The sequence below is a fragment of the Kogia breviceps genome, chromosome 2, assembly GCF_026419965.1.
Source record: "Kogia breviceps isolate mKogBre1 chromosome 2, mKogBre1 haplotype 1, whole genome shotgun sequence".
Lineage (NCBI taxonomy): Eukaryota > Metazoa > Chordata > Mammalia > Artiodactyla > Physeteridae > Kogia > Kogia breviceps.
Window position 1 is genome coordinate 200,735 of NC_081311.1, and position 20,297 is coordinate 221,031.

The window sequence follows — 20,297 nt, forward strand, 5'->3', positions numbered from 1 at the left end:
ACCCGTCCCCCGTCATCTGCTCAGAGCCACCAGCCCACACCAGGCAGGCCATGGCTCTCTCCCACTAGCGCAGCCAGCAAGCTCCACCCCCCCACCCCACCCTGAGACGGGAGCACAGTGGGAAACTCCAGAGGCTCTAGCCGCCTCTCACAGGGAGCTTCAGCACCTGGACAGCTCCTCGGCCCAGGACGAGCTCACTAGAGCTCCAGGAAGGTCCCCTCCACCGACACTCCCCTGACCACCTGTAACCCAGTCAACCTCTGGCTTTCCCCCACTCCTGGAAGGACGGTCCTGTCCAGAGACAGGATAGGGGGCGGGGGGGGCGGCGCTAGGACGGGGTGCTGGGCAGCGAGAGGGGCTGCGCCTCCGAGCGCCTGCCTTTATCTCCTCCCTTCCGTCTCCCGGGGGATGCGCCTCCGCGTCTGCCCACCCCCAAGCCTAGGGCGGAGGCCTCACGCAAAAGCCAGGCTCCGCGCTCGGCGCCCCGTGCAGTCTCCGCCGCAGCTCCTTCCTTCCCGCTCGGCAGCGGTCCCTGGAGCGGCCGCCGCGGTTCCGAGCGAGGCCCGTGGCTGGTAAGGCCGGGCGGCGGAATGGGGGCGCGCACCGGGAGGCTGGGGCTGGCGCCCGCCGGGCTACAAAGGACGACGCAGCGAGGGGCCGACAGGGCCCGGGCGGAGGGTAGAGCCTCCGGCAGGTGCTCGCGTCCCGGTCCCCCGGCCCAGCAGCTGAGCCAGGCGGTGGGGGGAGGGGGGAGCGCGAGGCAGAAGCGGGTGGGAGGCGACCCTAAGCGGGGTCCGGGCGGGCCTGCGGCGGTGGGGCGGGGTCCGCACAGTGTGACCAGCCCGCGAGGCCCGAACCGGCTCTGGCCCCGCGCAGCCCCGGAAGGGGCTGGGAGGGCCGGGCCGAAGCTCACCGTTGGTCCCTTCTCCAGACCCCGATTTGGTTCCTTGGGGGCCCTCGGTCCCTGAGACCCCAGGGTGGCCTCTGGTCCTGCCGAGCCCCGGAGGCCGGAGTCGGTCCTTCCAGAGCAGCCCAGAATACGGAGCCCCCTCCCCAGGTCTGAGCGCCCCCCGTCCACCGGAGGGTGCTCACCGCCGCCCATTCTCTGCCCCTACTCCACCCCCCCCCAAGCACAGAATAACCCGCAGGTGCTGAACCCTCTCACCCCCTGCCGCCCCTTCCCAGTTACTGAACAAGAGCCCACGCCCCCCCCCAGGCCTGAGTCCCTAATCCTCAGGCATTAAAACCTCCTCGTCTCAGCCCACGCCAGCCTGGGCGGGTAGTGCTCCAAGGTGCTGGGGCCCCATGTACCACCAAATGCTGAGCCCCTGTCCCCAGGCCCCGGGCGCCCTGGGCCTCGCAGAAGCTGAGGTCCCCTCCTCCGTCCTCCCGCAGGGTTTGCTCCGCGAAGATGAACTGGACTGCTGCCGCGTGCTGGGCTCTGCTGCTAGCGGCCACCTTCCTCTGCGACAGTGGCACGGCCAAGGGTGGCCGTGGCGGGGCTCGCGGCAGCGCCCGGGGCGGGCTGCGCGGGGGCGCGCGCGGGGCCTCGAGGGTGCGCGTGAGGCCTGCGCCCCGCTACGCCGGCTCTTCGCTGCGCGTGGCCGCGGGCGCGGGGGCGGGGGCAGCCGCGGGGGCAGCCGCGGGCCTGGCGGCGGGCTCGAGCTGGAGGAGGGCCGTGGGGCCCGGGGAGCATGGCCCGGAGGACGACGAGGACGGCGCACCCGGCGGCAACGGAACGAAGCGAAGCGTCTACAGCTACCGGGCGTGGACTTCGGGCGCGGGGCCCACGGGCTACCCTCACCTGTGCCTGCTGCTGGGCGGCGCCCTAGGCGCCCTGGGGCTGCTGCGGCCCTAGGCCGGGCTGGGCTCGGGGGCCAGACCTGCCCCCAGCCCGCGCCCGCCCCGCGGGCCACCGCAGAGGCTGCCCAGCACTGAGCGCCCCTTGCCTCCACTGCCCAAGGCCTCTGAGCCCAGAGGAGCTGCGTGGCCAACCGCCGACAGTCCGGCAGCCTCTCCTCCTGCTCCCCCTCCTGCCCGATCCCCTCCCCAGCCTCCGCACCTCCCACCCTACCAGGGGGCCAGTGGCCCATCAGCTCCAGGATGCCCTGCCTGCCGCGTGGAAGTTAGGGTACTGCCCAGCCAGGAGGGCAGGTGTCCTGAGGTTCCTGCACCATCCTCGCCAGCTGCCCACCGCTCTACAAGTTGTCCAGGCCACTCCAGCTCCCCTGACCCCACCTGGACACTTGAGAGGTGTGGACAGTGCTGACCACCAGGCAGAGAGGTGGGCCCTCAGGCTGCACTGGTTCTGCCACAGCCCTGAGGATGTGGCGGCCTCCCCCCCAGAAACAGCCCCAGTGGACCAAAGGACTTGAGGATTTGGGGGAGAGGAGGTTTCCCGCGCAGGCTGTAGTGTGCTGCCTGCCTGTCCAGAAAGGAAGGGGGCCACATCTGTGGATTAGTGAGCCCAGACGTGGCCCCGTGGTTCTCCAGATGGCTCCCACGATACCCTCACCCACAGGAACTGCCCACGCCTTGCCCCTGCCCTCGGGCCCAGGGCCCGTGTCCCCCTCTGGGCAGACGCTTTGCGAGACCCGCCGCCAGGGGCTCCCTTAAAGCCACTTTGCTCTGACTTGAAACAAGTCACATAACTCTTCTTGGACCTACTTTGGAAGAAAAAAAGAAATCTGTTTAAACTTCAAGAATTTTCCATTCACTCTGAGCTCCAGGTCCACGTTCCGGGATAAGAGCCCCGCCGGTACTCGGGGACGGCAGCTGTGGCAGGCAGCCCCTCGGAAGCTGAGGGCGAGGTGGACCGGAGGAACCGGGGCTCCAGTCACACCCACGGCCGGCGTGGCCACAAGGCAGGGCCCAGCGCCCAGCAAGTACCACCAGCGTGAGGGCACCTGTCCAGCAGAAGAAAGCCCAGGAGAAGCTGAGCTCCCTCCACACCCCGAGGGCTATCAGAACGAGGCCAGAGCGGCCTCTGAAGAAACCACAGGGCGCGTCCTGACAAGGGTTTGCCGCTGGCACCCAACAGCCACGCAGAAGACCAGCCTTTCACCTCTCAGGTGCCTTTCCCTCAAGCCGCCAGCCTGGTCCACTGGCCATGAGCTCAGCCTGGGGCCCCAGCTCTTTCACATGTCCTCTGGCTTGAGTAGCCTCTTGTCCCTCAGAAGGACGGCTCCGGGGTCTGGCTTCCTGCTCAGGCTCTCCCGTGCTCAGCAGGAGCCTCCCCGGCAGCGCTGCCTCCAGAATCTGCCCTCGCCCGCCCCTGGGCTGCAGGGCCTTTTGACTCAGCTGATGGACGTCAGTGCCAAGACCAGCATCTCCCAGGAGCCGTGCCACCTCTGCTCTCCCACAGCTGGCACTCGGCTCTGGTTACAGTGACAGTCTCTGGATTATCCGCGGGACCTGGACCAAGCACTTTCCTCCAGAGACCCAGCCGCTCCGCTGCCGCACGCAGCTCCCTGCAGCCTCCTGTGTTCCCGCTGCCAGCATTCTTGGCTGCGGCGCCCAGATGCCCTCCGTCCTCCCAAACCAAGCTCGATGCTCCCAAAGACCAACAGGTCGTGGCCAAGCCCTGGCCGGGGCCTCGGAGGCAGCGTGACCGTTTGAAAATCTTGAACAGGGGGACCGGTCAGGGCGGCCCCTTGGTTGACTCAGTTCTCCCTGACGGGCCCGGCCAGGCTGTGCTCAGCCTCAGAGACCCACCCGGACCTGGACTGTGGCTGGCCCAGACCTTCACGTGCCTCTGCAGCGTGAGCCGCCAGCACACTCGGGACGTGATGGAAACACCCCTCTCGTCAAGCTGTTCCACACACCAGCCCGACTCCAGGGGCATCTGGCGTCTGGCACAGCCGCGAGTCTCTGGATGCTTCCCACCCCTACGGGTCAGGGTTCCGGCAGGAGGCCGGCGGGTGTCTCAGGAGCCTTGGCAGGTGCGCCGGGTGTGGGGCAGCCACACGGGGCGGCAGGACCTAGGGGGGCGCCTACAGGAAGGGGGTCGCGCCACCACCGGACACAGAAGGGCCGGGGCTGCTGACCAGGTGCAGCCTACCCCACCCCCACCGCGCTCCCCCGCTCCGGCCTCTCCAGAATGCGAGCCGGTGGGCGTGTTCCTGCCCCCCTTCAGGTGCAGTCACTGCACCGCTGGGCACCGCCTCCGGGAAAAAGCCCTGCTGCCGCATCAGCTGGCAGGTGCTCGGAGGCGGTGGGGAGGCCCGCGGTTTCCACTGGCCACACCGGCCTGTGTGCGGCTGGGCTGCGAGCAGAGCGGCCCCGGCCACCGAGGGGACAGGTGGTCCTTGGGTCCTGCCACGGCTACTTGGGACCTCGTCCGTGTGTGTGCACGTTTTACGAGTGAAATAAACACTCTGCTGCCAATGAGGCTGTTTCTTATTGCAGGACCCAGGACCCCGTGTCGGGAATCTCACACAAGAGCCTTGGGTACTAAACGCTTCACGTTCCGTTTTTCCTTGGTGAGCGGCCCAAGGGGCTGCGCAGGTGCACAACGAAAGGGCCAACCACAGAGACAGGCCTTTTAATTTTAAAATTACAGATTACACTTTCAACTCCTTCTGAGAAAACACCAGCTTCTCCTCAAGAGAATATTTAAGAGATACTGAACATGAGTGAGTTTCCTCCCCAGGTCAGGCCCCCAGGGACGTCCACTGCCCTGATGTCCACACCCAGGCAGGCTCAGTCCCCTGTAAGCAGGGGCTAGGCTGTAGAGCAGCAGGAGGGCACGGCCTCCTTCCTAGAGCAGAGACCGGGGGGTACACGGGGACCAGCAAGGAGCCTGTGGACAGGGGACTCCCGGGCATCCACCCCCTGGCCATGGAGCCAAGGGCAGGGGCGCGAGGCCCTCCCGCTGGACTAGCTCAGGGCTCCGCCGCAGGGGGGCCCTGCAGGAGGTCCCGGTCCAGCATCACGGGGCCCAGCACCCCGCTGCGGAAGGCTCGCAGGAAGTCTCGGGCGGCCGCAGGGTAGTTGGGCTGGACAACGTTGACGTCACCTGGGAAAGCAGGACGGCCCAGTAAGGACGGAGCCCCACTCGGGAGCTCTAGCCCACCCACCTCAGGCCCGTTCAGGTGGGCGCCTGCGCTGCACATTCGGGAAGCTGGAGCCTCCAGAAGCCACGGGAAGAGGGGTGGGCCGCCCCGCACACCCTGCCCCGAGCCCGGACCGAGAGCCCCTCCCCCCAGACGCCCCGCCCCGCGAGCCCAGCCTGGGGCCGCCAGGTCTCACCAGTGCCCGTCAGCACCTTCACTTTCTGGGTCTTCCTCAGCTTCACGGCCACACGCTTTAGCACGCTGGCGATGTCGTCGCAGGCCTCTCCCAGGCCGTAGTGCTGCACGTACCTGCACACAGGGCGACGGTCAGCAGCTCCACCAATGACCCTCGTGGGTGCGGGTGACCGCCATGCAGACCCGGGGGCCTCACCGACACCTGCCTTCCACGTGGCCACGACCAGCTGCCCGAGACCTGATCCCCCACCAGGGCCCGGGGCGCGGCGGCCAGAAAGGCTGCCGCTCCCAGGGGTGTCATCCCCTGGCCCTGAGCTGGCCCAGGTCCCATGATAGCAGCCCGGCCACTGGCACACCCTCAGTCTGCTGCCGAGGCTGCACTGGTGCCTCCAGGCGGCTGGCCGGAGACGGACGGCAGTTTTCCCCACTGACTCGTGCTCTGGGCCTGGGGGGAGGAGCCAGCACGGGACGGGCGCGGCACATCAGAGGCTGAGTGGCCGAAGGAGACCAGTGTCTTCCACGGACACGCGCCTCCCTGAGCCCCGGAGCCAGGAGCCCTGGAGCAGCACCTGCCCTGGCCCCTCCCCCTCACCGCCCGCTGGGCAGACAGGGCTGGGATGGGAACTGCAGCTGCAGAGTGGGGGAGGCCGGAGGGGCCTCAGGCCTTGAGCCGGGACCCCACGTGAGCATCGGAGCCGGTCTCGGGGACGACAGTCCTGAGGAATGTGCGTCCAAAATCACACTTCCCAGAGCAGCAGCTGCATGGGCCCCTCTGTCCCCAGGAGACCGAAGGCAAGGAAAACTCCCACCCACACACGCTCAAGACCTGCCACCCACAGGAAGTCGGTGGTCACGCTTCCCAGAAACACCGAGGACAGCGGAGGTCCAAACTGAATGCCTCGAACATCAAGCAAAACATGACATTTCAAATTCTACTTCCAGGACTTCCCTGGCGGTCCAGTGGTTAAGACTCCATGCTTCCAGTGCAGGGGGCACGGGTTCAATCCCTGACTGGGGAAGCAAGATCCCACACGCTTAGCCACGTGCAGCAAAAAAAAAAAAAAAAAAAAAAAAACCACATATGTCAAATTCTATTTCCATGCAAATGGGGTAACAGGGACTGGGTCTACTCGCCATCTGAAATAATAAAAAAGGAAGAAACAACCAAAAATTCACAAAACAATGGTTTCCAAGGCACCAGACATCAAGCCACGAAGAGTGTATCTACGGGAAGGAGGAGCGCAGGGAGGGCCCCAGAGAGCCCGGAGTGGAGAGACGGCGCTGGGGACCAGGGCAGCTGCCGGCTGCAGGCGAGTCAGACAGGGCACCGCTGCCCAGGGAGAGGACTCGGGAAACTGGCAGAGAGCCACCCTCAGATGGTCAGCAGAGAAAGTCTCCCAAGGCCAGAGGCCAGGAAGAACCACCCAGGAGGGCAGGAGGGGAGCAGCCAGCCTCCTCAGAGCCAGGAACAGACGGAAACCCCAAGATCCACAGGGCCTGGGGAGGGGGCGGGGCACCCTGGGAACTGTTCCAGGCCCACCTGATACAACCCACCAAAGGAAGACCCAGAAGGACCAAACTGTTTCCAAATAACGGTCCCAGAACAGGAATATAAAGACACCTGTCACCAAAAAGGTCAGATTCACGTGCCTGCCCCCCATCAAAAGCTGTCAGGCACACAGAGCAGGAAAACAGAGCCATTACAAGGAGAAAACCAATTACCTGAAACTGCCCCAGATGTTAGAATTCACAAAGACATTGAATCGGTTATTAGAACCGCATTCCCTGTGGTTACAAAGTTAAGAAAACACACAGAAGATAGTAAAAAAAAAAAAAGATCCAAATCGAGTATCTAGAGGAAAGCACTATGAAACACACACTCAGGGGATTAAAGCAGATCAGATTCTGCAGAAGAGAGGGTGAGGGAACTGGAGATCCAGCACTGCTGAGCCGGCGGCACCTGCGGCCAGTGCCTGGGTAGTGGAGTTCTGGGAGAGAAGAAAAATGGCCAGAAATCATCCGAATGTGATACAAACTACACAACCATAGATGCAAGAACTCAAGGAACTAAAAGCACAAGAAACACGAAGAAAACTACACCAAGGCCCAGCATCACAAATTGCTCAAAAACTTGATAAAGAGAAATCTTAACAGCAGCCAGAGGGTCATGTATACAGAGAACAAAGACAGACAAACAGACAGACAGATTTCTCATTAGAAACAAGAGCCACTCTGCGGGACTGAGGAAATCCGTCCATCTAGAATTCTACACGCAGGGCAAACGCCATTCAAAAACTAAGGTGAGGGGCTTCCCTGGTGGCGCAGTGGCTGGGAGTCCGCCTGCCGATGCAGGGGGACGCAGGTTTGTGCCCCGGTCCAGGAAGATCCCACGTGCTACGGAGCGGCTGGGCCCGTGAACCATGCCTGCTGCGCCTGCGCGTCCGGAGCCTGTGCTCCGCAAAGGGAGAGGCCACAGCAGTGAGAGGCCGGCGTACCGCAAAAAAACAAAACAAACAAACAAAAAAACTAAGGTGCAGTGAACACATCTTCGGACAAACAGCAACCTGCATCACCATGAGCGTCACAAGAAATCCTCGGACAGGAAGATGGCCCCAGAGGGAGGGCAGGTCCACACACAGACAAGGAGCCGTGACTGGCGAGGCTCAGAGTAAACTGCCAAGATTGAGTCTTCACTTTACATCTGTGTATAAACAAAGCTCGGCAGCATGTCTGCTACATAAAAGCAAAACGTGTGACAAGACCGGCCCAGAGGTGAGGATGAGGAGAGTGGAAAGGCCCTCATACCGCACTCGGCATTAACACCACCGATAAATGTTCTACAAACCCTGAAGCAACCTCCACCAAAGTTACAGGTAACAAGCTGACAAAGGGGAATCATAAAAAAGGCCAGAGAGAGAGGAAAAAAGAAAAAAGAATAGTTGGGACAAATGGCAAGATGACAGATGTAAACCTAACATCAGTGATTACATCAGCTGTAAACGGTCTAAATACCTAAAATAAAAGCAGAAATGGTCAGACTGGGTAAAAAGCAAAGCCCAGCTATAAGCAGCCGATAAACACATTTTAAAAGTAAAGACACACAAGCTCAAAGTAAAGCTACAGGAAAGATGAGCACACAGAGACTCTCTTGAAGGATAAAGGGGGTCACGTCCTCAAATCACCAGGAGAACCCAATGGCCTCCTGAAGGTTTCTGCCCCCGACAACAGAGCCTGGAAACTCACGAAGCAGCTGCTGCCAGGACAGTGGGGAAGAGAGCAGCCCAGGCGGTGGCGGGAGAGCCCGTCTCCCCACGGGCAGCATAAACAGCAAGAGAGTCAGGAACATGGAAACAAGGAAGGAACAGGGACCGAACAGCAATCAACCAACCGCAATCAGACAGAAAGAGAACAGAGAAAGTCAATGAAACCAAAAGCTGGTTCTTTGGGGACAGTCAGTAACCTGTGACTGATGTCCTCAAGGTGATAAAGCGGCAGTCCCCAACCTTTTTGGCACCAGGGACCAGTTTCGTGGAAGACAGTTTTTCCACAGACGGGGTCGGTAGGGGGGTGGGATGGCTCGGGCAGTAACGCGAGCGACGGGGAGCGACAGACGAAGCTTCACTTGCTTACGCGCCGCTCACGTCCCGCCGCACGGCCCAGTTCCTAACAGGCCACAGACCGGTACCGGATCCCCTGGGGGTTGGGGACCCCTGTGATAAAGGACAGCTCTGGGGCCCCACGGGACACCGGCGCTCACACCGTCCTCAGCGGTGAGAACAAACCGACCAGATGTCTGCACAATGAAACCTCCCGGTGGTGACCAGTGTTAGAACACGGATGAATCCCGAGACAACGGGGCTGAGCAGGGAGTCTGCACCACGTGGCTCCACTCGTGAGATTCTAGAAGGTGATGGAAAGCAGATGGGGCAGGAAGGGGTGGGGAGGAGGGGCTACAAAGCCGCATAAGAATTGGGGGCATTTCTGGACTGTGGAACGGTTTCACACGTCTATTAAACTGTACACTTTAAACGACTGCAGACTGTCTGTCTACAGTACTTTAACGGTGCTGTTTTCTCGGTCACGTTTGGCTGGGATGGGAGAGGAAGGACCTGCCTTCCCACACTCACCCCAAGAGCTGGTGCCTGTTGAGGGTGTACAGAAGGTAGTCAGCCAGGGTCTCCTCACCCACCAGGTGGTCCAGCACGCTTCCTGGGAACAGGCAGCAAGGGTGAGCGTGCACACGTGCCACTGAGGAGGCCAAGCCGTGGCCTGACCTGCCCCCACCAGCCCCGCCCCGCCTGTTAAACGGGAGGAGGGCGCCCCCTCCAGGGCAGGCCAGGAAGACTGGTGGCGTCAGAGGGTGCAGAGTGTGTCACCTGTGAGCCAGGACCACACACGCTGCCCGAGACGTCCTGCACCACAGCTCTGGACATCTCTGTGGCAGCCAGGCCAAGGCTGGCACAAGGCGCCCAGCCTGGGGGCCTGGGGGTCCGGGGGCCTGTTGCGGGGGGCTGGCTCACCACACAAGGCCAGCTTCAGGCCCGTCTCCACGCTTTGGATCCGAGGAGCCAGCACCCCGGGGGTGTCCAGCAGGAACATCAGCGGCTGCTCACACACCTGTGGGCACAGAGGGCAGTCGGCCAGCCGCTCGAGAAGCCTCAAGCAGCCCCTCCCACCAGGCCCTCTGCTGGGTCCCAGAGGCTTGAGGAGGCCGCGGAACCTGCCCGCCAGTGTCGTCACTGCCACCAGCTCTCAGCTACCCCACAGGATGCCACTCCCGTGTGACATGGAGAACGAATAAGAGCAGGAGCCCAGAAGCTGCCTTCCTCCCAGGAGGACGGGCTCTGCCCTGACCCTGTGTGCCCTCGGGCAGGTTTCCTCATGTGTGAGACGCGGTGGCACCTGTGCCCTCCCCCAGGCTTGGTGTGAGGACCGGGGCAGCGCTTGGCAGACAGAGCAGAGGGAAGGGGCGGTGGAGGCCCGGTGGCTGAGGCCCCTACCTGAATCCTGGACATCACAGCTCTGGTGATCCCAGGCTCGCCGCCCACCCTGGTGGCTTTTCCTGCAGGATAAAAGAGGGTGACAGTGTCTGTTAAACACACAGGCAGGTAAGCTACAGAATGAGCAACGACACACGTGGAGACCTGGAGGGCCCCTAACGCCAGGAGAGAACTGCCTGCCGGCCCTGGGGGTGGCCCAGCACCTGCTGAGCGACGGCCGTGACATCTGGACCGGAGCTGCCCGCCGCCATCACCTTCCTCCCTGCAAGACCGGGTCCCACGCATCTGCCCCCGCACCGCCCAGAACAGCCTGTCGGTGGGGCCACTCCTGACCAAGAGTCCCGCCTGTGCTCTGAACACTGGCTGCCCTGGGGCCCAGCTCAGGGCGTGTCCCAAGCAGACTCTGCAGCCTCTGCGGAATCAACACAAGAGCAAAGGGACACATGCATCCGTCGGCACACGGATGGATAAACGCAATGTGGTCCGTCCACACCACAGAGTATTATTCAGCCCAAAAAAGGAAGGAAATTATGAATCACGCTACAACATGGATGGACCCTGTAGAGTTAGGCTCCGTGAAATAAGCCTGACACAGGTCAAATCCTGTGCTTCCAGTTATGTGGCACCGGAGCTATCAAATCCACACGACAGAAAGCAGCCCCGAGGTTCCCAGGAGCTCAGGAGGGTGGTTACCATTTATGTCTAGAGCTTCCGCTTGAGATGATGGAAAAATCTGGAAATAGAGGGTGTGATGGTTGCACAGCACTTAACGTACTTAACGCCAAGATGTTTTTTAAAGCCACAGCTAAAGAAAAATAAACAAACCAACAGCTGACTATAACAGCTCTCCAGTTGGCAGCGAAACAGCCTGAGATGACCGTCTGGCACTGTTCGGGCTTTGGGGTGGTTCCCGAAGGACACGCTCGTGCAGACTTGGTCTCAAAAGTTGAGAGGCGTAGGACAAGGACACAGGCCTGGGGCTCCTCCTCCCCAGGTCCCGGCCTGACGTCTCACCCCACATATCCTACCCACCTTGAGCACAGTGGGTCAGAGACAGATAAATGAAAGGACAAGATTACCAACATTTAGAAAAGTCGTCGCATATATTAAACACTATAATTAAGCATTTAATTTTGAAGAGAGAAAGCAAATGAAGTATAAAATGTATAAGGGAATGACTGTGTCTCACCAGCTGACTGCATGCCAGGCTGTCAGCTGGGTCCTCCTGGTAGAAAAAGACCCCCTGACGAGCCGGGGTCTCGGGCTCTGAAGTGTCATCCCAGCACGAGAATCAGCGCCTGCCCCAGGGAACTACCTTTCCTGAGGTGCTGCCTCCGCAGGGAGTTGATGAGTGACGACTTGCCCACGTTGGGGACCCCAATCACCATGACGCAGAACTCCAGGTTCTACAGGCGCAAGAGCAGGGGTCAGGGCCCCACCCAGACCCCCCGGACCCACACACGCCCAGGCCAGCTTAACAGGAAGGACAGTCACTGCACCGGCCCTGCCCACCCACCTGCTGAGACCCGGGGGACAGGGGGCTCCCCAAGCTGTGCTCAGCAACTGGGTCTGGGGCTCCCGAGCAGGAGGGACGTCCCACAGCTGGCACTGGCCCACCACCAACCTCTCCTCGGTGATAGCGGTAGCTGCTCCCAACCAACTCCGTGACCATCGGGATTATCTGCAAGGAACAGACCACGGGCACCTTCCTGGGGGAACTGGCCACCCTTAGCTTCTGGAGGTGGACACTCCAGCGCCCAGCACCGGACAGCTCGGGACCGAACACGTCAAGACTCAGGTTGCACTACGGCGGGCGGGGGGCGGGTCGCCTGTGCCCCACCTCATCCCTCCACCAGGAACCAGCAGGACAGACCCCGTGGGGCGACGGCTGTGACTGCCAGCACCTGCTGACAAGATGCACGTCGGCGGTGGAATTCTCAGATACACCCGGAAAGGCAGGCGCTCGGGCCCGGAGCACGTCCTGCAGACCCGCCACCAGCCTGTCCAGGCCCGCGCTGCCCTCGGTGCCGGGAGATGAGCGCACCCAGAACCCGAGCAATTACGGGTCGTCTCCAACACTCTGCTTCTTACAGAAGCACAAAATCATCCGTGGCATTTCTTCAACGTACTTAAGCAGAAGCATTAGAGCACAAAACAGAAAAAAACCCCACCTGCTTGATATTTTCATCCTTCACACAGTTGGTAAAAATGACATTTTTTAGGCCTTCTCCTTCTAAGTGTTGCATGATTTTCTGAAAGAGATAAGACGTTTCCATTTTAAACACTAAATGAAGACATGGGCAGTGTCACACGCTAAGTCCGAGATCTGCTCGCCAGCCCAGAGCCACGGCGGCCGGGGACTCAGGGAGGAGGCTGGGCCCACTGGGCCGCACAAGGGGCAACGTAGCACCAGGGACAGGCTGCCTGAGGAGACGTCCACGGAGGGCAGCCTGGCCCCGGGGTTGCCCTGGGCGGCTGGCTCCATGTGAGGACATAGGGAGAGGAGGCCAAAGCAGGTTATTCCAAGTCACTCCCAGCACTGGAATTGCTCAGTGCTGGTCTCCGTTTAGTCCCACCATCACTCCCGCTCCTCCTAACGAGCTTCCGTACGAGCTCCACTTAAACTAAGGTTGGAACCCAATCTGATTACAAAGTACAAGGAATACTTTAAAAGCCCCAAAGTAAACTAAGGTTAATATGAACTTACTGGCCGTAACATGAAGCAAAAGCAGCATATGGCTCATATTTTTAAAACCAGTATTGCACTGTTTGATCAGCTACTGATTTACTTAAAGGAACAAAAAAATCATTCATTAATTCAGTTTGTTTTACTCATTTATTTTATTTGTTATGAGGACGCAGATTAAGGTCAGGCCATCACAAAGACACATGTGAAGCTGCGCTTCAAGTGTACAAATGTGCCCGGGACGCTGCCACCCACTCCACAGAGGCAGACACGGAGGGGCCACCCTGGGGGCTTCTCCTCTCCTCTCCTCTCCTCCCCAAGCCCTTGGCCGCAGCACCTGAGAGGAGGGGCAAACACTCCAGCCGCCTCCTGCAGGTGAGACCACCCCCCACCCCCGTGTCCCCTTCTCAGGCCACCTAATGTGCCCAGCACCCCACAAAAATTAGCATGTGGGAGCAGGGGCAATTGATGGATGATAAGACCCACGTCTCAGCTAAGAAAAGCAGCTGAAACCTTGTGATCACAAGGGACTGCCGCTGTCCCCGCAGTGAAACCCGTGGGGCTGTTCTCAGAGCGGAGCGTGCTCGGCAGGAGGGACCTCAGCGAGCAGGTGCGCAGCCCGCACGGCAGGGGCACGGCCTGATGGGCAACGTCTTCCACTCGGGTTCTCAATGAACGAAGAGCCCTGTGGCTTCAGCACTTGCGTTTCCCTGGAAACCGGGTGCTACAGGCCCGTGGCACGGGTTTAAATAACCCAATGTACCACAGCCAACTAAGAAACCGGGAACATGTTCTTGCTGCCGCGAAAGGAAAAGCTCCACAAAAGAAAAAAACTGGCTTGATTTCAAGATTCTGACACCTACTCTTTACAAAGGATTTGATAACAGCAAGAAAAGCAGAAAATAACACGTCACAAGTAACATTTCCTGAATCTTCACGTTTCTCTTACTCAGGGACAAGGGGAAACATACCCCCGGGCGGGTCACTGTATCCCCGGCCCGCAGGGCTCAGGGAAATCCCCTAGCTGCTTGGGCCTCCCGCCTTCCAGCTTCCAGATCACTCGGTGGGCAGCAGGCAGCCCACAGGTCAGCCAGGGGTCTGGGAGGCCGTGGGGCTGGCCAGCGAGGACACCAGGGGCAAACGCAGCCACCAGGAGGCCTCCAGGCCAGTGCTGTCCCGGAGACGGCCACTCACCTCATGAAGCAACAGAAACGTTAGCGAATGAAAGTGAAATAAAACGTGGACGTCGCCTCACAGCAGCAACCATGACCCACGTGCTCACAGCCTTGCGGCTCCAGCGGCCACCACATGGGGCACTCAGCTCCGGCCGCACCTCCCGGCCACCTGCTATAGGACGCACATGCTTCGATCGCTTGGATCATGAATTAAACAAAGGGTAGTTTACTAAAGCCGGTGGGTCCGGGCGGACCGACACCATGTCCGCCAGTGATCCAGTCCGACCCAGGCCCTGCAGGGCATTACCTGCTGCTCCTTTAGATCTGCCAGGTCCATCTTGTTGAGGACGAGCAAGTGAGGCTTAAGCCCAAGGGTCTCCTGAAACAGAGGGTTTCGGCCTGAAAGTGGGATGTGGCAAAATTAAGGCAAAATTCCTTCAAAGCTTTACCAGCCAATTAATGTACTTCGCCTCGTCTTGTTACGCAGACTGGACCCACCTTCGAAAGGAAACCTTCAGAAGGGACAGAGCGGAGAAAGCCCGGTCTGGGAGCAAGCGAGCTCGGGCCAGCCCAGCTTCCCAGCCTCCCACCGAGACCGACCCCCAGTCTTGCCTGCCCCGCCAGGGCCACGGGGCCACTGCAGGCCCCTCGCCACTTCCTATGGACAAGAGGCAGAGCACAGACAGGGCGGTGGCTCTCACGTGGCTTCTCAAACAGGAACGACGGTGGCAAAAACAAAAGACAAAGCTCACTGGAAGGTTTTACGACTAGACCATTGTTCAGTTGCCAAAATGATCTGATGGCTCAAAAACAAGTACCTCCCACAGAGTCCTGAGTAGTGTATGTCAGACCCCCACCAGCACCCACCACCGTCACCCACCGCTGCCACCCTCTGGAGTTGCCACGGAGACCTCCAGTGAACCTGCCTCCTTGCTGCCATGGGCAGGCCCTTCCCTCAGCCAGGGGCCCTTGGCGCTCACTGTCAAGTGCCACCTCCTGTGACACGGACCCAGGCAGGAGGGAGGTCTGTCTGTGTCTTCATCTCATGAGCACTCGGCCCCTACCTGGTGCTTGTCTACCACGAGGCCAAGGCCTCGACGTGCCCTGGGTCCAGGCACCCAGTCAAGTGCTGTGTCCTCACCCACACAACAAAGGGACTTTCTGCAAACAGCCCTCTTCCCTCAGAGGTTAACCAAGCCCGTGCTAATTCATAGAGCTGAAAGCCTCCAGACTCCCTCACGGAGCCAACCTGGAGGAGAAATCAGAACGTCTAGAGACTAGAAGAGCAGAGGTGGCCTCTCATCACAGCACACAGAGCAGTAAGGGCAGTTTCACTGTTTTTCAACAATCAGACATATACTTGCCAGTAAGCCCTTTTGACTGGCATGAGCTATTGTACGAACTGACACATTGAGCCTACGGGAGAGAAATCCCCACAGGCCTCTGCAACAGAGAAAACCGTCCCTCGCCCTCCACTCCAGAGATGGCAATGGCTCTGAGGCCAACACCTTCGCCGCACAAGGAGAATCTAAACACAGCTCAAATGAGCACAACAAAAGCAGGCTCGTCACTGAGCGAGATGGTCACATCTTGCCAATCCACGCCTCAAGTATAGCAAGAAAAGTCTGGTTGGCAGGAACGTTTTAATGGAGGTTTCATATCCCACCTGGACTGGGTTGGAAGGCCTGGGCGCTCCAGGCAGAGGTCTGAGAGAAACGATGGCACCTGCTTATCAAAGGGGAGCTTTCTGGGCCCCACACCAGAGATTCTGATTCACTGGCCTGTAAAGGGGCCCAGATATTGGTATTTTCAAAAGTCTCCTGGGGGAATTCTCGTGCGTAACGAGGACTGAGAACCACTGCTTCAAATGCCAATCATTATGACCGGGGACGCTGCTGACCACCGTGGTGCTGACTAGACCAGAGCGGGGACCAGAGGAGGTAGACGGAAACGGGGTAACAAGCCAGGAATGCTTCCTGCTGTCGTGAGCACTGCCTGACCCGGGAGGGTCTCCCCTGCACTACAATTCCGCACCCAATGCCAGTGGGGTTGGAGGGCGTCCCTCACCACCAAGCAATTCTCCACCACCACCAGCTGGGTGTCCTACTATTCAACTCAATTCTGCCACTATCTACCTGGAGATGACATCAGACCCCACAGGTTAAGGGCTCAGGACTGCTACCACCCCCTACTTCAGTCACCAATTGCAAGTCGAGGTTGTCACCTGCTGACAACCAACAGGCTGTCTGACCAACGGGCTACGGAAGGAGGGTTCCCACGACCCCCTCCTTGGGTTCTAGCAATATTAGTCTGCTAGATTGGCTCAAGGAATTAAGAGAAACATTTTACTTACTAGATCAGACTTATTATAAGAAGACATAACTCTGGAATAGCCAGATGGAAGACATGTATAGGGCGAGGGATGGGGAAGGGACCCGGAGCTTCCATTCCCTCTATACGCCACTATGCCTGCATCTCCACACACTCACCAACCCAGAAGCTGTCCCCAGCCCACCCCTCAACCTTTTGGGTTTTTACAGCGGCTTCATTACACAGGTAGGACAGAATGAACCATTGGCCTTGGGTGACTGAACTCAATCTCCAGCCCCTCTCCTTTCCGTAAGGTCAGAGGGTAGGACTGAAAGTCCTAACGCTCCCATATCAAGGTTGGTTCCCCCAGCAACCAGCTCCCCACCTTAGGTGACTTAGGGTCTTTTCCAAAATCACCTCATTAACACAACAAAAGACACCTTAACAAGCTCCTCACTCAGGAAATTCCAAGACTTTCAACAGCTCTGTGCCAGAACAAGGACAAAGACCAAGTATGTAATGCTTATTATAAGTAACAATGTCACAACCACAAAAGGATATCCGGGCATCATGGACCTCGATGATACAGTCCACCAGCTTTAGGCTGCTCTGCATCTTCTTCAGCCCTGGAAAACAGAAGAAGGACGCTTAAGGGAAGAAAGGGGTCCATGGCCTTTTAAGAGAGGTAGAAGATTTAAGCTGAACTGTCAAGAATGACACACCATCATAAATAACCTAAAATGAATACATCTGAGTGCAGTGCCCTATTAAACAATAACTGTGTCTCCTTCAAATTCAACCCTGGTGGCTGAGGAGAGAAAAGCTCAGGTCCCCGCCTGAGGGACACCTGCACATCACAGGGTGAGGTCAGAGCCCATCCGTCTACACCACTTCCACAAGCGGGCGACTCTAGATGGAATATTTAACCTCTATGGGTCTTGATCTATAAAGCAGAGAAACACTGACTAACTGACTCACGGGGCCCTCAATACTGTGTGGAGATGACGATGGTGTGGGTACCAACCTCAGCCACTCACCCTGGACGACGCACACACAAGGCACTGAACTCACCCCGAACTAGGAACGCCACACACAACAAAAGCAACAATGCTCCTCTTCCGGCAGCTCAGCAGTGACACCGCCCCTCAGCCTCCCCTCCCACAGCCAAGCCCTGTCACTTACGCATATCCTCAGACATCTCACCTCACCCCACATGCCGCCCCCCGCGGGCGCCCCGTCCCTCCCGAGCACCGACGCGCGGAGCACCCGTCACCGAGCCCGGCAGAGCAGGCGCCAACGGGGCCGGACGCAGGGGCGCGTGGCAATCCGTCACACGGGGAAGGGCTGGACCCGTCCTCCATGTCTTCCTGGGGCCAAACTTTGACAAATAAACAGTAAGAAACTCCCAGAGAGGTTTAGGCAGAAACAACAAACTCGATCTACGTCTCAAAGGTTTTGAGGTGACTGAATAGCTGAATACAACTTGGAAAGTGCTTTCCTACCCCTACCTCATCTAGTCTCCAAAGTAACGTCAGGAGTTCCTCTTCTCCAAAGCAGACGCGTAAACTGAGGCTTCGGGACCGAGTGGCAGAAAGGCCTTGCGACCCCAGCCCTCCCCGCTGGCGGGCGACCCGCGAAGAGCCGGGTAAACAGCGCGGGCGCCGCCGCGTCCCGCCTTACTCACCCTTGGCCATGTGGCCCGGGAACCAGCGCGCCACGTCGCGGCCGTCTATGGGGAAGCTCTCCCGCCAGGCGGCCCGGGCGGCGCCGCACAGCGCGCGCGCGGCGAGCCTCATGGCGCCGCGTCCCGAGCGCCGCGCAGCGCCGCGGACCGCTCCATCAGCGGACTTCTCCGCCGGGCCCGCGACCCGCACAAGGGTTCCGACGCTCCAAGCTTCCGCAGCGCGGTCCGCGCGTGCGCGCACGACTCTGCCTCTAGCGACGCACTCCGAGAGGGGGCGGGGCTCGAAGGCGGGGCGGGGGCGGGGCTATGAGCCAGGGGCGTGGCTCCGAGCCAGGGGCGGACCCACGCAGTCCCGGGGAGTTATCGGGGTCCAGAGTTTAGTAATTCATTAAATTAAAAAATCCTGAAAAAAAAAAAATCCTGGTTCTTCCTAAGCGTATCCTGAGCATAAGTAACAAACTTTAGCAGTCGGCAGTCAGTTTGGTCCCTTTTTACAAACTTGGTCAAAATTTTTCAGATATTTAAAATTTAACTTACAACTGTAACATCCTTTTCTAAGTACTCTGGATTTTAATGTAACAAACAAACCCTTTGCAAAAACTGACTTCAGTTCTGCTAAATTAAACCTGTTAGTACAAAGAGCCTCAAAATTCCCTTCACCGTTCCAGTACTCTGTATAAATGTAGTCAGTTTAACTTTTTTTTTTTTTTTTTTGGCTGCGCCTCATGGCTTGCAGGATCTGAGTGGTGCAATCAGGGGTTGAACCTGGGACATGGCAGTGGAAGCCCAGAGTCCTAACCACTAGGCCACCAGATTTTAACTTTATATCTCAAGTCTGAGCAACTACTCACTGCACTTCGATTTACAAGAGTATGACGCTAATGGAATTTTTTTTTTTTTTTTTTTTTGTCTGCGTTGGGTCTTCGTTGCTGCACGTGGGCTTTCTCTAGTTGCGGCGAGCAGGGGCTACTCTTTTTTTTTTTTTTTTTTTTTTTTTTTTTTTTTTTTTTTTGCGGTATGCGGGCCTCTCACTGTTGCGGCCTCTCCCGTTGCGGAGCACAGGCTCCGGACGCACAGGCTCAGCGGCCATGGCTCACGGGCTCAGCTGCTCCGCGGCATGTGGGATCTTCCCGGACCAGGGCACGAACCCGTGTCTCCTGCATCGGCAGGCGGATTCTCAACCACTGCGCCACCAGGGAAGCCCTGGGGGGCTACTCTTCATTGCGGTGCACGGGCCTCTCATTATGGTGGCTTCTGTTGCTGTGGAGCACAGGCTCTAGGTGTGTGGGCTTCAGTAGTTGTGGCACATGGGCTCAGTAGTAGTGGCTCGCAGGCTCTAGAGCACAGGCTCAGTAGTTGTGGCACACAGGCTTAGTTGCTCTGTGGCATGTGGGATCTTCCCGGACGAGGGCTCGAACCCGCATCCCCGGCATTGGTAGGCAGATTCTTAATCACTGAGCCACCAGGGAAGCCCTAATGGAATTTTTTAAACAATCTCCTGAAACTCCAAAGATGCTCAGATTCTCAGCACAAAGATATCATTACTGTCATCTTGATGGCCTTAAACCTCCTAATACTCAGGGCTAATGGTTCCTGAGGCTGAGGCAAGCCCTCCAGGTGGCTGACTGAGACCACCTGGGCCTCCAGCCAGGCCTCCCAGCACCCCTCCTGAGCCAGCCCAGACAGCCGGAGTCCTGCACCCAGACTCCTGAAACCTGAGACGTCAACAACACAGAACTCTGTGCCTGATGCACGCTGTGTTCTTCCATGGCCCTAGGACCAAAGAACGAAAAGAAAAACCCTCCTGAAGCCCAGATTTCTCTCACAGCTGTCTGACAGGCAGGTGCCGCAAGTGAGGCAACTCCAGGGACACAAAGTGGTGGACACGCAGACAGACCTCCGGAGGCAGAGGGAGGTCCCCGGGAGGGCGATTTGGCCCAAGATGAGAAGTCTACAAGAAGGTGCCAGGCTGGAGGGCGGAGGGCGAGTCTGGCACCACGGCCCAGAGCCTGGCCACTTGGGGCTGAAGAGAAGCCCAGAGGCAGTTCTCCAGACACGCATATGCTCCTCCAGGGAGCCAGGGCCCCAACCCGAAGCAGGACACACCCTGCAGCCCAAGGTCTGAGGAGGGTCAGCAGCCACTGCCCTCGAGGTGGGCGCCAGGCCAGTGGGTGACAGGCCAGTGGGCCCCAT

At 59.0% G+C, this 20,297-nt stretch overlaps 2 protein-coding genes across 5 annotated transcripts; one reads left to right on the plus strand and one right to left on the minus strand.

The window, feature by feature from the left end:
• The first annotated feature begins 340 nt into the window (after positions 1-340).
• SPRN (shadow of prion protein) lies at positions 341-1,940 on the plus strand. The gene is made up of 2 exons (XM_059051880.2): positions 341-572; positions 1,396-1,940. Exons 1-2 carry the CDS (start codon positions 409-411, stop codon positions 1,856-1,858), a joined length of 627 nt encoding a protein of 208 aa, XP_058907863.2. The 5' UTR covers positions 341-408; the 3' UTR covers positions 1,859-1,940.
• Positions 1,941-4,527: 2,587 nt separating this feature from the next.
• Positions 4,528-18,356, minus strand: MTG1 (mitochondrial ribosome associated GTPase 1). 4 transcript variants are annotated; one of them, XM_067023643.1, is made up of 11 exons: positions 18,105-18,356; positions 16,982-17,046; positions 14,418-14,522; positions 12,421-12,501; positions 11,874-11,930; positions 11,565-11,655; positions 10,250-10,311; positions 9,770-9,866; positions 9,377-9,458; positions 5,251-5,363; positions 4,528-5,017 (listed from the first exon to the last, which is right to left on the minus strand). In XM_067023643.1, the coding sequence occupies exons 1-11, from the start codon at positions 18,214-18,216 to the stop codon at positions 4,884-4,886; spliced, it is 999 nt and encodes a 332-aa protein (XP_066879744.1). In that variant the 5' UTR covers positions 18,217-18,356; the 3' UTR covers positions 4,528-4,883. The 4 variants fall into 4 exon arrangements, with proteins under 4 accessions (XP_066879744.1, XP_066879750.1, XP_066879739.1 ...); XM_067023649.1 differs by having other exon boundaries at positions 5,267-5,363; positions 18,105-18,345; XM_067023638.1 differs by having other exon boundaries at positions 5,267-5,363; positions 11,766-11,930; positions 18,105-18,345.
• Between the last annotated feature and the right edge of the window lie 1,941 nt (positions 18,357-20,297).